General features: G+C 37.6%; 2 protein-coding genes across 3 annotated transcripts in view; one reads left to right on the top strand and one right to left on the bottom strand.

Annotated features, from left to right (window-relative positions):
* Positions 1-773: 773 nt before the first annotated feature.
* TEX12 (testis expressed 12) lies at positions 774-5,478 on the bottom strand. Its single transcript, XM_015100841.3, has 5 exons — positions 5,452-5,478; positions 3,368-3,446; positions 2,549-2,660; positions 2,407-2,458; positions 774-1,641 (listed from the first exon to the last, which is right to left on the bottom strand). The coding sequence occupies exons 2-5, from the start codon at positions 3,428-3,430 to the stop codon at positions 1,497-1,499; spliced, it is 372 nt and encodes a 123-aa protein (XP_014956327.1). The 5' UTR covers positions 3,431-3,446; positions 5,452-5,478; the 3' UTR covers positions 774-1,496.
* A 3,733-nt stretch (positions 5,479-9,211) lies between these two features.
* Positions 9,212-21,649, top strand: part of IL18 (interleukin 18) — a 29,230-nt gene continuing 16,792 nt past the window's right edge. The window contains exon 1 of one of the 2 annotated variants that reach the window (XM_012095263.4): positions 9,212-9,379. The gene's annotated coding sequence lies outside the window, so the exon portion shown is untranslated. 2 annotated transcript variants of the gene reach the window in all.

The following is a 21,649-nucleotide window of genomic DNA, read 5'->3' as shown; positions in this document are numbered from 1 at the left end:
GCTCAGTCGTGTCTGACTCTTTGCAACCCCATGGACTGTAGGCCACCAGGCTCCTCCATCCATGGAATTTTCTAGGCAAGAGTACTGGAGTGGGTTGCCATTTCCTTCTCCAGGGGATCTTCCCGACCCAGGGATCGAACCCAGGTCTCCTGCATTGCGGGCAGATGCTTTACCATCTGAGCCACCAGGGAATCCCGCTGTCCACCTGAAGAATACCAAATTCCCTGTGGTACTGTCTAAATATATATCCAAATTTGTGATTACTTATACAGGCAAAATACACATATAATAGATAAATTGTCCATATGATTGGACAGTGTTGATTTTTTTTAATCTGATCAATATAGTTATTATATAAATTATACATAACATATTAAGAGTTTTCATTAAAGTCATAGTACCTTCCAACAATGTAGATTTTTTTTAAAACAGTTTTTGTTTTGTATTGGAGTATAGCTGATTAATAATGTGAGTTTTAGGTGAACAGTGAAGGGACTGGTTCACAGATATACATGTATCCATTCTTCCCGAACTCTCCTCAAAGGGAGGACTTTTTTACTAGAAAAATATTAGAGATTTCCTAGTCCAAATTCAATTCCTGAATTATAACAGGACTGAAATGACTCGCTAAGGCTAACTTGTTTAACCAATCTCTTTACTTTTGGACCACTAATCTTTATCCCATACCACATAGCTTGCTAAGGCTTCTAAATACACTTCATTAACTGCACCACTGATACTGTTAATGTGTAAAAAAGTCAATTCATATAAAGTTCTGGTTACAAATTTCTAGTTTTTATTGTACCACAAGATAATTTGAAACCAAATTTTTATTGTGCTCAGTCGCTCAGTTGTGTCCAACTCTTTGTGACCCCATGAACTGTAGCCCACCAGGCTCCTCTGTCCATGGGATTTTCCAGACAAGAATACTGGAGTGGGTTGCCATTTCCTTCTCTAACATATGATAATAAAAACAACATGATAATAAAACAAATTTTTATTAACATTGTATAATAATATTAGTGAAAATAATCATATGGTAACATTAAATAGCAATAGCACAGTTTACATATTGAGAAACTGGACAGATTACTTTTGGGTTTTAATTTCTTTTCAATTCTAACCATGAAAGACACTTTAAATCTCTATCTACTATTTAAACAAAATATTCTAAAAGAAAAAGTACAATATTGTTAAATATTATCAAATTAATCCACTGAGTCTTCTTTTAGAAATTTAAGAAAGGCTAGAATGTTTAAGAAAAAATTTACACTTTTACAAAATATGCCAAATATTAGACTTCAAAAGAAAGGCTACATACTTCATATTAATGTCCAGCTTAATGCTTTTAAATCTAGAAAAGAAATTTAAGAAGTTTCCCCTTCTACATTTAAGGTATACTTTTTTTTAACAACTAGAGCACATTCAGAATACAAATGTCATTCTTTCATTAAAATAATGAGCTTAAATTCTCAGCTTATTTTAAGTACACAATTTTATCTGTGTAGAGTGTTTGCAATCACTGTAAGCCTCTGTCTCAGGAGCTCTCTCTTCTGTATTAGAAAGTTTTCAATAGTATTGGCTTCTTTGAAGAGTCCATCTATCTCGTCAATATAAGATGCATCTACTGCTGCTCTCTCACTAAGAGGAAAAAAGGTTTTATGTTAAACCAAATAGTCATAATATCTAAACATACCATCAAAATGATGTGCTTTATTATGCTATATTTGTTAGCTATTTCATTTAAATTGCTTTGTACAGTAGTTGGCTTCATTAATTTACCAACACTGCTCAATATGTTAAATTAGTTCCACAAATATTTTTGACTACTCAAAGTCCCTTGACACAGCAGAATGTGTATCTTATACATTATAATTCTAATATTAAACTATATACATTATTTTAACAGCCACATAAACCATTATTATTAAAAACAGTGACTGCCCAGTAGTTCTCTAAAAAAACACCTTATAAAACACAATAGTTTCAGGTCAATAGAATACTTAAATTCAGTCTTCAAATATATATCGATAATGTTTAATATTTCATAAATGTAAATATTTATCTTCAGTATCACTCTATTATTATGCTTAACTTCACCAAATGGTATTTTTCTGAAAATGTTTTCATAAAATTTTAAGTGTTTTATCATCAAATGAGAAAACAAAATATATCCAGCCTCATTTCAGCTCTGAGAGTATCAAAACAAAAGATATTTAGTGGAAAAGTTAGTCTTTGAAAATAACCAGCTAATTTAAGAAACTGAGGCAGAATAAAAAAATTTGAAAATTATAATTACCAGATAGGTTTTTTAGACCCTGAGCTAAACTTCCCATCATGGAGCTTCCAGAAGAAAACTTTTATGTCTAAAATAAAGACTCAAAAGAATATACCATAAATACTTGCCTTAAGATCTTTGCATATGTTGACAGCATTAGATTAATTTCCTTGCTCATATCTGTTTAAAAAAATCACTAAGTTATGAACTATAATAAAGTTTCCATATTATAAAATCAATATATAGAAATATAAGCACTTTATACATCACCATTCAAGTCTTTCTCCAGAGCTTCATCTTTATAAAATAGTCCAGAGCTTTCAGACAAAGAAGAATCTGATTTTCCAAGAGAGGACAGCTGTGGACTATCTGGCATTTGAGGCTAATATAAGAAAGTAGAGGAAATAGGCAAACAGTTAATAAGATCCTTAAGATACATACATTCTGTTAAAAAAAAAAAAACAGCAAATAAAACATCTTTCAGAAAAAAGCAAGCATGCTGGAAATGTAGGCCTAATAATCACTTGCTCATTTTATTGTAAATTTACATTAGACTTTGAAAATGCTATTAATCCCCTGATGAAAAAGTTTCCTGTATCCAGCAGATGCTGCCATAGTAAAAGATCAAAACTTTCATTTGGGTAACAGCCATATGCTTGCAAATTTTTGCAAGCTAACATAATCTTTAAGGGAACAAATAATGTCTCAAATGTAAACAGATCAATTGGTAGGGGCAGCAGTCAAGAATGGCAGGATATAGTACTCTTTTTCAAAAAATGTCAGTAGGTATAGTACCTAAGTATCCTATTTATTAATATATATCAAAATAACTATTTAAAGTCCTACATATCAAAAGTCATGAGTCCACTTCTATCTCTAGATCACAAATTACCACAAAGAAACCTTCCACTAGTTTCCTGAAAGCCTATACTTAGTGAATAGGCTGCTGGAATCAACATAGTTCCTGCTGGGACACCACCAGCTCTGGGAATATGAAGACATTAAATTCCATTTATCAACAGAATTATCTTAAATGAAGAAATTTGAGAAGTATATTAAAGAGTAAAGTTCCACAAGCATAAAGATTACCTCTAACTCTCTTGGTCTCTTGCAATTTCTAGTATCAGGTTTTACAAGTTGACTTGCCATCATATTCTGGAGGCAGGAACTGCAAAGTTTAAAGCAATGCCAATTTTAGGTGCAAACTCCAGGATACAACTCTCTTGAATCCTTCCCTGTCTTTCCACTCCTCCTGTCACTGTTAGTTTAGCCTCTCATTATTCATCACTTACCTAAACTACTCAAATTATCCCTCCTCTGTTTCATCCTACCAATTGCTGTTTGGGCAATCTTTCAAAACTCTGATTACTGCATTCCTACACTTAAAAGAACCTTTCCTTGACCATTGGCTCCAGAGGAAGTTCAAATTGTGTGGTAGAGCACCTGGGGCCAGCCTACCAGTCTGGTGATTTTCTCCTACTCCTTCTACAATCACACTAGTCTCTTTGGCACTTTCTACTTTGTTTCAGGATTCATTAAAAGATTTTTCTGCCTTCACAAAATCTTAATGTTGAAACAAATCTTGCTGATTGGTTGTTTAGTCGCTAATTCATGTTTGAGACTTTCGAGATCCCGTGGACTTTAGCCAGCCAGGCTCTTCTGTCCATGGAATTTCTGGGGAAGAATACCGGAGTGGGTTGCCATTGCCTTCTCCAGGGGATCTTCTGGATGCACAGTTTGATCTTTGACCCACAGATCAAACCCACACCTCCTTCACTGGCAGGCAGATTCTTTACCACTGAGCCACCAGGGAAGCCCAAAAAATCCTATAGTTCATCTAATTCAATCTCAGTTTTACAGAGGTGAAACAATAGAGGCAGAAGTAGCTGACCAAATGCAAACATGTAAAACTAGGCCACTAGAAGAATCAAGATCTCTTCTAGTCTAAAAGAGACTTCTCTTTCTACCGTCCTATCTTACCTTCATATAGCATTAAATTTTCGTTTTAAATTGCTTTCTCAAAAATTCTGAAGATAATTACCTTGTGAGCCTGAAAGATTAAACTTGGAAAATGTTGAAACCTAGAATGATATATCTCTTCATCTTAATAGATGTGAATTCCTGTCAACACTCAAGTTATCAATTTGCTTGCTTTTTGAGAAACTATGTGGACCTGGAATATTGTAATGAATCTGTTTGCTTAGTCATATTTAAGAATCATATATATGACATGAAGACAGCAGCAACAAACAATAAAGATGTCTGTTCAGCAAACTCCAAACTGTGCTTCTACACTGCTGTCAGTATCTTTCTAATATGTAAACTTAAGCGCTATAACATTAATTTGTTAAAAAAAAAAAAAATACTACACATGCACAGTAGTGCTCGGTTTGCCTTGGGAAGTTTAAGAGACTGTTTCAGGGAAGCCAACATGAGATTTGTTCTTGTCTCCCTTCCTCTTTCTCTCTTCCCTTTTACACCTCTTCTCGCCTCACTCAAAGAACATACATGTATATCAAATCAAAACTCTTTTAATTAGGTAATTCTGCTTCTGTAAAAAACAGATGACTTTTTCTGTCACAGTTTTGGGCTTCCTTGGTGGCTCAGAAGATAATCTGCCTGCAATGCAGGAAACCTGTGTTCCATCACTGGGTCAAGAAGCTAAGCTGGAGGACGAAATGGCAACCCACTCCAGTATTCTTGCCTGGAGAATCCCATGGAGAGAGGAGTCTGGGGGGGCCAAAGTCCATGAGGTCGCAAAGAGTCCAACGTGACTGAGCGACTGACACTTTCACCACTTTCACTTTAAAGGCCTCAGCTGAACCTGGTCAAGAGACTGGGCCTCCACCTTCAATATATAACCGTTCACAGTCCCGGACCCTGGCTGTGCAACCTGGCGCGTCGGTGCCATCGTCATTACCACGTACTACTTCTCGGCCTTAAGCAATCGTTTTCTCCTCACCCTCTCTTTCTTCCCACCGGGGCCCTCACGCCACCACACCTACCTTGCTTCTCACCACCCACCCCACCTCTCCTTTCCTCCCCACTAGCGTTTCAGCCCCACTAGAGACCCTGCGAGGAAACATCCCCCTCTCACTGCTTCACTCCACACGAACACCCTCTGGGCGTTCATCCTCCGCTGCCCTACTCCAACATCAGTCCAGGACCCATACCTTCCTCCTAGGCCGAAGCGCGGGAATGAGGAGGCTGCCGCGTTGGCCTTCCCAGCAGGCAGCGCGCAGATCACGTGACACGCCCACGCCGCCTCCACTGAGAGGGGGTTTCTCCCCGCCGGCCTTTCAGCTTGGAGTCTTCGTGAGACAGAACTACTCTCGCTTCCCCAGTGCTTGTCTAGAGAAGAAGGGGGAAATCTGAGGATGTTTCCTTAAAAAGAAAGACTAAGAAGAACTGTCAGAGGAAGGCAGTGTGTCCCAGCCTCTGGAAACCTCAGACAGGAAACACAAAGCAGTAGCGCACCACCACCACTTTCCAAGTAAAAGTAACATCCTGTTGCAGATGGTCTGTTTGCCGGAACGGTGTAAACCTGAGTTTCGGTGCCTTAGCAAACCGAGATTTCCGTATCCAGAACATCCGTTTCTTCACCTCCTTTTCTTTGGTGCAAGCAAACTTTGGGAATGATAGTTTTTTTAAGAAATTCCATTCTTGATGTTCAGTTTAGTCGACTTGATTGGCAGCTTCCAAAAAAATATTTTGTAACACGTGGCTCACGTATTTGAAATTTACTCTCATTGGGCGCTTTAATGTGGTGACTTTGACCTGCAACTTAAAAGATAGACATTCTACATTTAATGTTCAGTTGTGAAGGAAAATAAAAACCATCAGTTCAGTTCAGTTCAGTTCAGTTGCCCAGTCGTGTCCGACTCTTTGCGACTCCACGAGTCGCAGCACGCCAGGCCTCCCTGTCCATCACCAACTCCCGCAGTTCACTCAAACTCTCGTCCATGGAGTCGGTGATGCCATCCAGCCATCTCATCCTCTGTCGTCCCCTTCTCCTCCTGCCCCCAATCCCTCCCAGCATCAGAATCTTTTCCAATGAGTCAGCTCTTCGCATGAGGTGGCCAAAGTATTGGAGTTTCAGCTTTAGCATCATTCCTTCCAAAGAAATCCCAGGGTTGCTCTCCTTCAGAATGGATTGGTTGGGTCTCCTTGCAGTCCAAGGAACTCTCAAGAGTCTTCTCCAATACCATGGTTCAAAAGCATCAATTCTTCCGCGCTCTGCCTTCTTCACAGTCCAACTCTCACTTTCATACATGACCACTGGAAAAACCAAAGCCTTGACTAGACAGACTTTTGTTGGCAAAGTAATGTCTCTGCTTTTCAATATGCTATCTATCACCTCATAAAACAAAGGTCAATAACACTTCCTGTAAATTCCAGGTCAACAGTCTTGCACCTCAGCAAATTATACTTGATGTATGCATATTATTAGTGCCCCCCCCTTTGGCTTATTTAAATGTTAGTCGACTTCATTGGCAGCTTCCAAAAAATTATTTTATAAAGAATTGTAAGTATTATGTGTATATATTTATTGTTTGTGAAAAAGCCAATTGTTTCAACTCCTAGGCAAAAGGGACTCAGTTTACCTTGAGCTGCTATTATTGTGAAATGTAAGTCATTCAATAAAACTGGACCACATGATTATGTGCAGCTGAATGGCAACCCACTGGAGTACTCTTGCCTGAAAAATCCCATGGATAGAGGAGACTGGAGGGCTACAGTCGGTGGAATTGAAAAAAGAGTAGGTGCAACTGAACACAATTGATAGTCTTTTTAAAGATTCTAATCACCATCTTAGGCCTGGTAGCAATGTATATTGAAACATTCTGTATTTGTGATAAAAATGAAGGAAAACATTGTCATTCTGATGCTATGTCCTAAATTTTTTGGTGTTCAAGTGTCCTCTCAAGAAATAAAAACATAAAATTAAAAAAAAAATTTTTAATACCCTTAATTGGTAAAATATAAAGTTATCCAATCAATGTTTATCTTTTCATTATTATCATTACTGTTGTTGTTATTCTTAATGGTCCATTAAATCCAAAAGTCTGAGAGATACTGATCTAATTCCTCTCCCAGCCTTCACATTGCATGATAGCCAAACAGGTAGTTATGTACTTATTAAAATATTTCCAGGAAAAATTTGTGTTGTTGTTCAGTAGCTCAGTTGTGACTGACTCTCTGTGACCCCCATGGACTGCAGCACATTGGGCTAAGAAAAATGATTCCACCTAATACATAAATGCTTACATCGGATTAAAAGGATACCATGGACATTTTCTTTTTAAAATCTTTTTTCCATTATATAAAATACATGAGTGAGAGTAAATGGGAGGGTGCAGAGGGTTATAATTGTCCAGCACTTTAAAATATTCAAAGAGCTATCATCTCATTTAATTTTCACAAACAACCCTATGAAGTAGGTAGGACATAGACACATTTGGGTTGCTCTATGTCAAAGAAAAAAATGTTTGTCCCTAAAGTAAGAAATGGGTAAATTATGCATTATGCACTTTTACAACTGGAGAGAAATAATTGGCAATGGGCCATTTAAAATTAACTTGCTTGGTGCTCTGCTTATTTAAATCACAGTTTGACTCTACTTAATGCTTTTGTGCTAATTGACCCAACTGAACAACACAGAGGATGAAACCTGTCATCAGTTTTAGTGACACATTTAAAGTTTTCAAAAATTCTTTACTTATTTATGGCTGTGCTGAGTCTTCATTGCTGCGTGCAGGCTTTCTCTAGTTGTAGCAACTGGGGGTTACTCTGTGGTTGCAGTGCATGGGCTTCTTGTTGCAGTGGCTTTTCTCATTGCCAAGCACTGGCTCTAGGGTGCCTGCACTCAGTAGCTGTATGCACAGGCTTAGTTACCTCAGGGCCTGTGGAATCTTCCCAGACCAGGGATTAAACCCTTGTTCCCTGCATTGGCAGGCAGATTCCTAACCAGTGAACCACCAGCAAAATCCCATCATACACTTCTCTTTTTATTATTTATTTTTAATTGGAGAATAATTGCTTTACAATATTGCATTGGTTTCTTAAGTGTGCCTTTTTTTTCCCTTCTGATAATCACTGTACCAAGCACCCTCAACCATCCTATCTTAGACTTCCTTTGTAATAACTACTGTTTCATAACGTTTCTTTGACGTTATGAAATGAAAACCCTATCTTGTTGACAGCTAAAAAAACACACAAGCAACAACAATGAAAACAGCTCAACTAGCTGTTTTTATAAATGTTTTGTTTCCTAATTCTAGAACCCCTGTTTCCGTACAGTCTCTGAACTGGCAAAAAAAGCGGGAAAAAAAAAAATCACTGTGCTAATTCCCTTGCTAGCAAGGTAATGCAATTTAGCACATGTTCAAGAGAAAATAGCTAAGAAACTTATTTCCCTTAGTTATTTCCAAGGCTGTGATAGTAACACTCTGCTGTTTACCAGTTTCATTTTAAGTGGGGTGGTTACATTACAGGACTTACCCTCCTAGGGCAGATTATTCATCACTGATGTTCAGTTGTTAAATCGTTTTCCGCTTCTGCCATCCCATGGTATTCAGCTCAGTTAGATGAGAAAATGCACTAAAGCCTGAAGAGAAAGTCTCAGGAGAGAAAAATTAATGTGAGAAAAATGCTTCTGATTGACCAAGCAGGTGCTTTTTTTTTTTTTCTTAAGTGTTTGGGTGTACCTTGGAAAGAGGTACAAACTTTGAAGGGCCAGAACTGCAACAGAAGAAATGATTTCATTAACATGATTTTATACTAAAAGAAATATCCTTATTCTCTGACACTGTTTCAGGTTTCACTGCCTTAGGAAACAGGCCCCGTTTGAAGGCGGGTCCTAGGCGTGCCAGAATAGTCTCCTCCCTCCATCTTCTTCCTCCTTTCTCCCTCGGGTTACGCCCCCTCCTTCCCAGACAGCTGTCGGATCCGGACCGGCAGAGAGTTCTGCTTTCCAGTGCTTTCAGCTCTCCTGGCGGTCTGCTTCTGCTGCTGAAGGGGCTGCCGTCTTCTATAAGGAAAAGAAAAGGACCTCAAACCGTTCAGATCACGTTTCCTCTCCTAGGAAGCTATTGAGCACAGGTAAGAAATATCATTACTTGCTATTTAGAAACTCAAGCATGGAGATGAGAAGTAAGTGATAAGATAGAAAAGCGATTGAGAGGAATTCAACTTCTCTCACATCACTATGATGGGAGACTAGTTGGTAACAACATAAGGAACATAGATAGCCTAGTCAGAGGAAAATCTTTTTCTCTCTTTTAGCCACTCTTGGAGAGTATCACTTTAGAGGAAATGTTCTCAAACATACTGACCCCATGACCTCTTTATACTCCTAAAAATTATTGAGGATCCTGAAGAATTTTTGTTTCTCTGGGCTATTTCTTGTATTACTGTCATTTGCTATACTAGAAATTAAAGCTGAGAAATGTAAAAAATAATGACCTGTTTATTTGAAGATAACAAAAGGCACATGACATGTTAGCATAAATAACTAAATAACATTTTAAATTATGGATAACTATATATTACCAAAAAAAAATCTCCTGTGAAGAGTGAAATTGTTTTCATTTTTACAAAACTCTTTAACATCTGGCCTAATAAAAAAAAAACAGGTGTATTCTCATCTGCTTCTGCATTCAGTCTATGCAATATCACACAAAATGTAGCCCCTGGTAAACTCTGTTGTGTACACTTATGAAAGTGAAAATTACAAATTACATCTTAGAATTATTTTGAAAATTTCTTTGACCTCATGAACCCTCAAGAATCGTTGCTTTAGAATGTTAAACAAGCTTCTCTTTAAAAGGAGCCTCAACTCTGAATCAACTATTTTAAAAACAAAAAATTATTCATATGAAATCTTGATGGAATCTGCATCAGCACCCTTATGCTGTGCTACATTGGACAATATTATAGCATTCCCCGGGAGAATTTTATTTCACAGCAAGGAAAGGGCTGAGTAATATCTTCATTTCTTAAATGAAGATTCTTAAATTCTTAAATTCTTCTTTATGCCGTCTGTATATGTGTGTTAGTTGCTCAGTTGTGTCCGACCCTTTGTGACCCCATAGACTGTAGCTCACCCACCAAACTCCTCTCTCCTTGGAATTCTCCAGGCAAGAATACTGGAGTGGGTTGCCATTCTCTTCTCCAGGATATCTTCTCAACCCCAGGATCGAACATTGGTCTCCTAAATTGCAGGCAGATTCTCTACTATCTGAGCTACCAGGAAGCTCATGCCTACCTGTAACTATCTCAGTCAGTTCAGTTCAGTTCAGTTGCTCAGTTGTATCCGACTCTGAGACCCCATGACTTGCAGCACACCAGTCCTCCCTGTTCATCACCAACTCCCGGAGTTCACTCAAACACATACATCGAGTCAGTGATGCCATCCAGCCATCTCATCCTCTGTCGTCCCCTTCTCCTCCTGCCCCCAATCCCTCCCAGCATCAGAGTCTTTTCCAATGAGTCAATTCTTCACATGAGGTAGCCAAAGTATTGGAGTTTCAGCTTGAGCATCAGTTCTTCCAAAGAGCACCCATGACTGATCTCCTTCAGAATGGACTGGTTGGATCTCCTTGCAGTCCAAGGGACTCTCAAGAGTCTTCTGCAACACCACAGTTCAAAAGCATCAATTCTTCGGCACTCAGCTTTCTTCATAGTCCAACTCAATATTATGGACAAGCCAGATTTTAAAAGATATTTTGAAGGAAGATTTAATAGCATTTGAGATCTTCCTTCAAAATATCTTTTTAAATCTGGCTTGTCCATAATATCCCTATGTAAATATAATGAATTCTTATATTAATTCATTCATGAATTCTTATCAGAGTTTCATAGCCTGTCTCTAATCTTTTTCATCGTGTCATTGCCAGCTCAGTAATCTGCTTTCCTATTGCCTGTGAGATTAAATATGCTCTTTGTGATTTTTCCAAGCCCTCTACAGTCTAACCCACCCTACCTTGTGTTCACTGCAGGACAGCAAAATTGTTCCACTGCAGTCAAAAAAATAGCTCCATTCAGTCTACCTCTCACCACAGTATGGTGTTAATTATCACCTAAATGCTCTTCCTTGTACTCCATCTCTTCAATCAAGCAATCAGGATTAAATTCAATTCTCCTTTTCACACAAGGTCAATCCGGCCGTTCTATTTTGGCTTCTTGCTTTGAGTCTGTATTTAACAGTTGATTATACACTGTACACCTTTTATCATTTAATATTTACCTAAATTTTTACCTGAGTCTTCTTCCACTCCCCACCTCTACCATGCCTACATACTTACCTTCATTAAGATGGCAAAATCTTGAAGGACAAAATGACTTATAAACTGAAGAGTTCTATTTTGACCTTGTTGCTGTCGAGATGATTACCTACCTGATTTTAGGGAATTAGTTAGGTAACATGCTTCCTCATTTCATCCCGTACCTATTCCACAGAATTGGAATTCCACAGCAAAGATAAACATAATCATTATTGCTTTTCAATTTCAAGACATTTTGACTTTTAATCTGATAGTATGTTTTTAAATTCCCTTGGCTTAATAAAGCTGGTTACATAATAAATATTCCATTGGTATGTATTGTTTTTGAATTATGAGGAAGTGGTTACTAGGGTGTTTGCCGCATATAAATGCCTCTTTCTCTGCAACCTTAACTAGAATCTAGAATTATAGAATGCTGGAGCTAGGGGGAAAAAAAAAACTCAAATATTGACCATTCAACACTCTCTTGTCCAAATGAGGAAACTGAGACCCTCAGAATTAAATGACTTACCCCAGAAAAGTTTGGAACATATGTGGTTTAATCACCATTTATGACAGATGAATGATTTTCTACCATTCACTAGCCTCTGCCTAGTTTCCAAGGCTTGTATAACTAAAACTTTTTATTGATGCAAAGAATCAATTACCCCTGCATATTCCTGGAAGAATCTGTCTAAAGTAGTTTATAACTCTTTAAAAAGAAAAAGTTAATAATCTCAGAATCTTAGCCTGAAATATTCAAAGCATTTTTATCTGATGGAACCTATACTTTTTATAGATTAAAGAAAGCAAAGGAACATGGATGAGAAAGGAAAAGAGGAAAATTGAGGGCAGTGGGAGCGGAAGAGGGACACAATACTTGTAATCTAGATGTTTTAAGATCTAACAAAAAAAAAGTGCTAAGAAATTAAAGAATTCAAAATAAACACTTGCATGAAATAAAAGAGAAAGTAAAACTATTAATACTAGAGAAAAAAAGAAGAATATTTGAGAAATTCTATTTTTAAAAATCTGTCTTCAGACTTCCCTATTCTTTCCCTTTCTTAGTGGCTTTCGGATGGTTTAAGTTTTTTTGGTGTTTTTTTTTTTTTGGCTGTGTCAGGTCTTAGTTGCTTCGGACTCTGAAGCATGGAATCAGCAATTGTGGCACGTGGATTTTGTTGCTATGCAGTCTGTGGGATCTTAGTTCCCTGACCAGGAATCAAACCCATGTCCCCTGCATTGCAAGGTGGATTCTTAACCACTGGACCACCAGGGAAGTCCCAGAGTTAGAGTTTTAAGGTAGAAAAAAAATTTCTACCAGTCTCTTTACACTGTGTTGTCATGGCAACAAGGTTTATCATAGAAAACATTTATTAAACATTTTTTGAGCGCCTACTATGTGATAAACTCTTTCCAGGTGTTGAAGACTAAAAACCCAGAAGGCATCTCATTGTCTTAAATAAACTCAAATTGAAGATGGGTAGACCTATTTGTAATCAAAGTAATCTTAATTCAGGGTAATAAGAACTATTTTAGAAGCATGAACACAGGGAGGGGGTTGTGGGCACTGATGAGAGAAGGATTAACTCAGTGTGGAAGAGTCAGTTTTCCTGGAGGAAATGTTTGAGCTGTGACTTAAAGGATAAACAGTGAAGAAGGGTTTGGCAGGCAAAAAAGGGAGGGGAAATTTTGGCCTGATGGGAAATAACTGGCTAGACAGTGGAGTGAGGGAGAGTCTGAAAGGAAGAAAAACAAGGAGAGGAAATTGAAATAGAAGATATGAGAAATGACAAAGGCTAGATTTAAAATAGTGCTGGTGGAGATGGAGAGGAGACACCAAATTCTAGGCACATTTCTGAGTTCAAATCTATGGTATTTTTGAGACAGGAGAAGGTTAAACAAAGGAATTGAGAAGAACTCCCAGGTTTCAGTTTCGCTGGGTAGTTCGTTCGTGTCCAGCTCTTTGCAACCTTATGGACTCCTCCCAGGCTCCTCTGTCCTTGGAATCTTCCAGGCAAGACTATTAGAGCAGGTTGCATTTCCAACTCCAGGGAATCTTCAACCCAGGTATTAAACCCGCATCTCTGTGTCTCCTGCATTGGTAGGCAGATTCTTTACCACTCTGCCACCTAGGAAGCCCAGGTTTCAGTTTGAGACAGGTTCTTTGGACGTACTTGAGAAGGTAATTCATTAGTATATCCTACAGTTGGGACTATGGATCTGGAGCCAGAAATTGTGATTTGCAAGTTATATATCCCCCTGTAACTGCCACCCTCTCTCTTTATAGTTAAACTTCCTAAAAGAACAGTTTATATTCAGTGTCTTTACTTTTTTTTTCATCTCATTCTGTTCTAGATCTTTGTCCACTTGCCTTCCCTTCCTCCACATTCCCTAAACTGTTCTACTGATATCAAAAATTTCTAATTGCCAAATTCAATGAACAAGTTTAGGCTTGTGTGTAAATTATGGACTCTACAGCTTCTGACTCCAACCAGCTGCTTCTTGTTGAAGTTCCTTTGCTCTTTGACTTCCGTGATACTTATCTCTTAGATTTGCAAAACTGATTTAATAATTTTCTACTCAAGACTGTCTTTCATTCTGTTTTCTTAATGAGGTAATCACTCAACAAATTGCCCAGAAACTTTGAAGTCATCCTCAATTCCTCCTTTTTCCATTTGACCTGCAAGTAATCAGCTAAAAAATGCTGCTTAATCTCTCTTGAATCATGCCTACAGCCACTGCCTTAGTTTGTAGACTCGTCAACTCTTAGCTTGTTAAAACTGTTTCTGCAGCTGTTTTCTGGCCTCTGTCCAAATTCATTAATATCTCATCAAATCTATTTTCTATACTGGTGCCAGAGAGAGCTCTTTGAAACATAAATTTCACCATGTCTTTCTTCTACTGAAAATAAGTCAGTACTTTCAGAAAAAAAGTTCAAATTCTTTAGCCTACTCTCCTTTTCAAGCTTTTGGCAAACTTAACTACACTGCAAATTGCATTTATTTGAATTGAACTGGGCAGAATCAAACTAATTTAAAATGAAAATAATAATCTTACTTTATAGGCAAAATGAAATATGTGAACTCCAAATTAAATAATTTGTTTAGAATGATGGTTTCAAAGCTGGTAGGCCAAGTGAGTTGTGAACTGCTAACGCTATTGCCACATAGATGTGTCTCTTCTACCTGGTAAAAATATTTGCTTTCACATTGGCATATTGTAAGTGAGGCTATTCTTTAAACATCTCAGAAGCTCTTGAGACAAACAGGTTATTGTGGCATTATTTTTATTATAATTTTAGATATTTATTCATTCATTCAGCAAGCATTTATCAGATGTCTGCTACACACCAGGTTCACAAGACTAAAGCTGATGATATTCCTACTCTTATGGAATTTACATTCTAGCAGGGGGAAAAAATAATAAAGGATATATTTACAAACCATGTTAAAGTATTTGAGGCCATATTTTTATGAAATTGTCTAGAAGGTGTAATTTTCTTTGGAAATCTCAGCCATTTATTGTCAATATCCCTACCCCCACTTTGCCTTGATCCCTTTCATCAAGGCACTTAGATATTCCAAAATCTCATTCTTTCTCTTGTTTTTTTCTTTAATTGGAGGATAATTACTTTAAAATGTTGTGTTGCTTTCTGCTATACAGCAACATGAATCAGCCATAAGTCTATATATATAGACTCCCTCCCCTCCCTCTTGAGCCTCCCTTTTGCCTACTCCCATCCCACCAGTCTAGGTCATCACAGAGACCAGGCTAAGCTCCAACTTCCCACTATCTGTTTTACACATAGTAATGCATATATTTCAGTGATACTCTCTCAATTCTTGTCATTTTTTTTTTAAATTTGAACAATGTTTATGGAGAATCATGTGGTTCTCTAAAAAATAAAATAAATGTAAAATAAAAAGCATACATATGTGTATATATGCATATATGTATGCTTATTTATTATATATGAACTGAATCTATATAAAACTGTTAAATAGCCACCAAATGGACAGTCAGTTCAAAATGGTGGCCTTACAAGATCTTGAACTCACCTCCTGCCACAGACAACAGATCTACAGTTACATATAAACCATTCCCTCTGAAAAAGACCTAAAATCTAGCTGAAATTTCCTCCACAAGAAAGGATAAAAGAGCCACATCCAGATGGGTAGGAGATGGAGAAACATGGTTTCACCAAGAACCCCACTTAGGGTGCAGCAACCCATAACAGAGACTGATAACATAAAGCAGAGCTATTCCTCGAGGAGCAAAAAGTCAGTGCCCCACAGCAGGCACCCCAGCCCTTGAGAACTACACCAAAAAGATAAGCCCCCAATACATCTGGCTTTGAAAATCAGTAGAGTTTATATCCAGGAGAACCACGGGGCTGTGGGAAACAGATTCTGCTCTTAAAGGGCTTGTGTGCAAATTTATTTACCATAGGACCCATCATAAAAGTAGCAGTTTGAAAAGCACCCAAACCAAATGTGAAAGAAGAGTCATTTGCTAATCTTAAAGCGTCTGAGGAAGGTGCAGGAGCTTGTTAGTACTCTCTCCACCTGGATGAAGACACTGGCAGGTGCTGTTTTGGCAATTTCCTTCTATCTTGCTAGCACTGGCACAGACGAGTGCCATCTTGGCACTCTCCCTATAACCTGCTAATACCACTGGGCACACTGCACCCCCATATTTCTATCCTGTACCTGCCAAGGCCAGGCAGGTGTACACAGCCCACATGAGGGAATGTTCCTAGACCTCTCAATTTTGATGGCTGGAGGGAATGTATTTCTAGGTCCCATGAATCTGAGACAATCAAATGGGGAGTTCTCAGAAGACTACCACCCTCAGGGTGCTGCACAGACAGCAGACTGAAATGTACCTCCAGTGTCCCTGTGAAAAAGGACTAACAACTTGTCCTTGAGCTTCAGGCTGAGGAGCACACTTCACGTTTATCTCATCTAAAAGCCGGGGGGAACCATCTCTGCACTCTTCTTTGGCTTTACTGCAGTTCACTGGCACCTACAAGAGAGGATCTCACACACACTATGATAGCCCTGATTTTTGCCAACTGTAGTCAAAAGGACACCTTCAGATGGCTAGCTCTGGTGGCTAGCAGAATTTATCATTGCAGTCCCACAGGGCAATATATATTTACATACCTTAAAAACTGCTGCCTGGAAGTCTGGCTTCTAATCAGCCTGAAGCTAGGTGCTAACTGAGGTCTCTTCCTCTGAAATACTCACAGGTCCCTCAACACTTGGGACGACCTATCAAGAATAAATCAGGCTACATATACAACCACGAAGGTTGAGTGACCGCCAAGAACTAGGGCAAGGTTAAATAATAAGGTTCATCTTTACACAAGGTCATGCCTTTAAGACTAGGAGAGATAACCGCTTTGCCTAATATATAAAAACAAATACAGAAAGTCAAGCAAAATGAGGAATGAGAAGAATATTTTCCAAAGGAATGAATAAGATAAAGCCCCAGAAGAAAATCTTAATGAGATGGAGATAAGTAATTTACCTGATAAATATTTTAAAGTAATGGTCATAAAGATACTCATCAAACTCAGGAGAAGAATGGATGAACTCAGTAAGAACCTCAACAAACAGAATATAGATGAAAGTACCAAACTGAAGTCACAGACTGAAGAAGACAACAACTAAACTGAAAAATACACTAGAGGGACTCAACAGCAGACTAGATGAATCAGTTATCTGAAATACAAGGCAGTAGAACTTACTCAAACAGAGCAGCTAAATAGAAAACAAATTTTAGAAAGTGAAGTTAAGGAACCAGTGGGACAAACATCAAGCAGAATTGCATTCACATTATTGGGTTCTCAAAAGGAGAAGAGAGAGAAAGGGGAGCAGAAAACTTATTTGAAAAAATAATAGCTGAAAACTTCCCTTATCTGGAGAATGAAACAGATGCCCAGATCCAAGAAATCCAGGGAGTTTCAAAAAAAGAAAAATGCAAAGACACCAAGACACATTATAATTGAAATATCAAAAGTTAAAGAGAGAATCTTGAAAACAACAAAAGGAAAAGCAATTTATTACATACAAAAGAAGCCCCATAAGAGTATCAGCAGATTTCTCAGGAGAAAGTTTGCAGGCCAGAAAAGAGTAGCATGATATATTCAAACTGGTGAAAGGAAGAAACTTCCAACCAAGAATACTCTACCTGGAAAGTTTTATCATTCAAAACTGTAAAAAAATAAATAACTTTTCAAAGAAACAAAAGCTAAAGGGGTTCATCTCCACTAAACCAGTCTTACAAAAAATGTTAACGGGACTTTCTTAAGCTGAAAAGAAAGCGTACTAATTAGGAACAAGAAATAGAAGAAGTAAAAATCTCATTATAGAGGTAAACATATAATAATTAGTGGATTAATCACTTACAAAGTTAGTATAAAGATTAAAAGACAAAAGTAATTTTTAAAACTACAAAATAACTAATTAAGGATTATAGAAAGTAAAAAATTTAAAGTGTGACATCAAAACATAAAAATGTAGAGATGAAAATGTAGGGTTTTATAATACATTCAAACTTCTTATAAACTTAAAATATATATTTCATGTAGAAGCTGTTTAGATATCGCTCTCATGGTAACCACCAGGCAAAAATCTACAGTAGATACACACACAAAGATGAGGAAGGGATCTAAGCATAACACTATAGAAAGTCATCAGACAACAGAGAAGAAATCAAATGACGAAACAAAAAGAAATGATAAAACAGGCAGACAGGCAGAAAACTATTAACAAATTGGTGATAAGTACATACCAATCAATAATTATCTTAAAAGTAAGGGACTAGGTGGGATAATTTGGGAGAATAGCATTGAAACATGTAATTACCATATGTAAAATAGATGACCAGTGCAAGTTCGATGCATGAAACAAGGCACCCAAAGCCAGTGCTCTGGGACAACCCAGAGGGATAGGGTGGGGAGGGAGGTGGGAAGGCAGTTCAGGATGGGGGTACACATGTATACCCATGATCGATTAATGTTGATGTACGGCAACATCACAGTATTGTAAGGTAATTATCCTCCAATTAAATAAATTTTTCTCAAAGTAAGGGGACTAAATTCTCCAATCAAAAGACAGAAAGTAGCTGAATGGATAAAAATATAAGAACCATCTATATGCTGCCTACAAGACTTATTTAAACTTAATGGATATATACAGAACATTCCAGCTAAAAACAGCAGAATATACGTTCTACTTAAGTGCACCCAAGTGCATGTGGAACATTCTCCACGATAGATCATATGTTAGGCCACAAAATAAGTTTCATGAACTTAAGATCAAAATCATGTCAAGCATCTTTTCTCATTACAGTAGTTTGAAAATAGAAATCATTTATTTAAAAAATGGAAAAATCACAAATATGTGGAGATTAAAAAACATTCTATGAACAACCAAAGGGTCAATGAACAAATCAAAAGAGAAATTTAAAAATTACCTTGAGACAAGTGAAAATGGAAAATTAACATGCCAAAACTTATGGGATACAGCCAAAGGAGCTCTAAGAGGGAAGTTTATAGTGATACAGGACTACTTCAAGATACAAGAAAAATCTCAAATAAATGATCGTACTTTACAATTAAAGAAAAAAGAACAAATTAAGCCCAAAGTCAGCAGAAGGAATGAAATAATGAAAATCAGAGCAGAAATAAGTGAAGTACAAACGAAAAGGACAAAGTGCATGCATGTGTGCTCCGTCATGTCTTACTCTTTGCAACCCCATGGACTGTGGCCCACCAGCCTCCTCTTTTCCAGGCAAGAATACTGGAGTGGGTTGCCATTGCCTTCTTCAGAGGATCTTTCTGACATAGGGATTGATCGAACCTGGGTCTCCTGCATCTCTTGCACTGGCAGGCTGGTTCTTCACCACTGTGGCACCTGGGAAGCCCAAAAGATAGTAGAAAAGATCAATGAAACTAGGATCTGGTTCTTTGAAAAGATAAACAAAATTGACAAACCTTAAGGAGACAAGCAGATGATACCACTCTTATGGCAAAAAGTGAAGAGGAACTAAAAAGCTTGATGAAAGTGAAAGACGGAGAGTGAAAAGTTGGCTTAAAGCTCAACATTCAGAAAATGAAGATCATGGCATCTGGTCCCATCACTTCATGGGAAATAGATGGGAAACAGTGGAAACAGTGTCAGACTTTATTTGGGGGGGTTCCAAAATCACTGCAGATGGTGACTGCAGCCATGAAATTAAAAGATGCTTATTCCTTGGAAGGAAAGTTATGACCAACCTAGATAGCATATTCAAAAGCAAAGACATTACTTTGCCAACAAAGGTCCGTCTAGTCAAGGCTATGGTTTTTCCTGTGGTCATGTACGGATGTGAGAGTTGGACTGTGAAGAAAGCTGAGCACCAAAGAATTGATGCGTTTGAACTGTGGTGTTGGAGAAGACTCTTGAGAGTCCCTTGGACTGCAAGGAGATCCAACCAGTCCATTCTGAAGGAGATCAGCCATGGGATTTCTTTGGAAGGAATGATGCTAAAGCTGAAATCACCTCATGCAAAGAGTTGACTCATTGGAAAAGACCCTGATGCTGGGAGGGGTTGGGGGCAGGAGGAGAAGGGGACGGCAGAGGATGAGATGGCTGGATGGCATCACCAACTCAATGCACATGAGTTTGGGTGAACTCTGGGAGTTGGTAATGGACAGGGAGGCTTGGCATGCTGCGATTCGTGGGGTTGCAAAGAGTCGGACATGACTGAGTGACTGAACTGAACTGAACTGAACACCATTATCAAGTGGGATTTATTCCAGGGATGCAAGGTTTGTTCAGTTCCACAAATCAATGTGATACATTAGATTAACAAAATAAAGGATAAAAATCTTATGATCATCTCAATAAATGCAGAAAAGTATTTGACAAAATTCAATACCCTTTCACACACACAAAAAAAAATTCTCAACAAAGTGAGTATAGAGAGATCTCACCTCAACATAATAAAGGCCATATTTGACAAGCCCACAGCTAACATCGTACTCAACATCAAAAAGCTGAAATTTTTTTATTTAATATCAGGAACAAGAAAAATATACCCACTATTGCCAATTTTATTCAACACAGTATGGGCCCTCCTAGCTAGGGTAATTCATCATGAAAAAGAAATGAAAAAAAAAAAAAAAAAAAAAAAAGAAATGAAAGATGTCCAAGTTGGAAAGGAAGAAGTAGAACTGTCACTATCTGCAGAAAGCATGATTTTATGCATAGAAAACCCCATGACTCCACAAAAAAAAGTTAGAACTAATAAAGGAATACAGTAAAATTGCAGAGTACAAAATCAGTATACAAATATTGTTGTTTTTTTATACACTAACAACAAAGAACAAGAAAGAGAAATTAAGAAAACAAGCCCATTTGCAATTATATCAAAAAAAATAAAATATCTAGGAATAAACTTAGTCAAAGAGGTAAAGACCTATAATGCCAAAAACTATATGACACTGATGAAAGAAATGAAAGATATCCAAATAAATGGAAATATAGTCCATGCTCATGAATTGGGAGAATTAATATGATTTAAATGTCTGTATTACCCAAAGCAATATACAGATTCAATGCAATCCCTATTAAAACTTCAATGGCATTTTTCACAGAAATAGAAAAATACATCCTAAAATTTGTATGGAACCACAAAAGATTTTGAATAACTGAAGCAATCTTGAGAAAGAAGAACAAAGCTAGAGGCATTATACTCCCTGATTTCAAACTACTAATACATTGCAAGCTATAGTAATCAAAACAGTATGTATTAGCACACACACACACATACACACACACACACACAAGAACAGGCACATAGATCAATGAAACAAGACAAAGAGTCCTGAAATAAACCCACACATGTATGACCAGGTAATCTATGAAAAAGGAGGCAAGAATATACAATGGAAAACGACAGTCTCTTCAATAAATAAGTATTGGGAAAACTGGTGCCGTGTGCAAAAGAATTGAACTGGCCCACTGTTTACACTCTACAGAAAGAATAACTCAAAGTGGATTAAAGACTTAAATGTAAGACCAGAAACCACGAAATTCCTAGAAGAACATATAAG

This window comes from Ovis aries, chromosome 15 (genome assembly GCF_016772045.2).
Source record: "Ovis aries strain OAR_USU_Benz2616 breed Rambouillet chromosome 15, ARS-UI_Ramb_v3.0, whole genome shotgun sequence".
Classification (NCBI taxonomy): Eukaryota; Metazoa; Chordata; class Mammalia; order Artiodactyla; family Bovidae; genus Ovis; species Ovis aries.
This window is presented reverse-complemented; position numbering and strand designations above follow the sequence as displayed.

Coding starts and splice junctions, on each gene's coding strand:
- TEX12 (XM_015100841.3), bottom strand. CDS start 3,430: ATGATGGCAAGTCAACTTGTAAAACCTGATACTAGAAATTGCAAGAGA. Junction 2,661..3,367: donor AGAGACCAAGAGAGTTAGAG/GTAATCTTTATG, acceptor TTCTTATATTAG/CCTCAAATGCCAGATAGTCC. Junction 2,459..2,548: donor TCTGGAGAAAGACTTGAATG/GTGATGTATAAA, acceptor TTTTTTAAACAG/ATATGAGCAAGGAAATTAAT.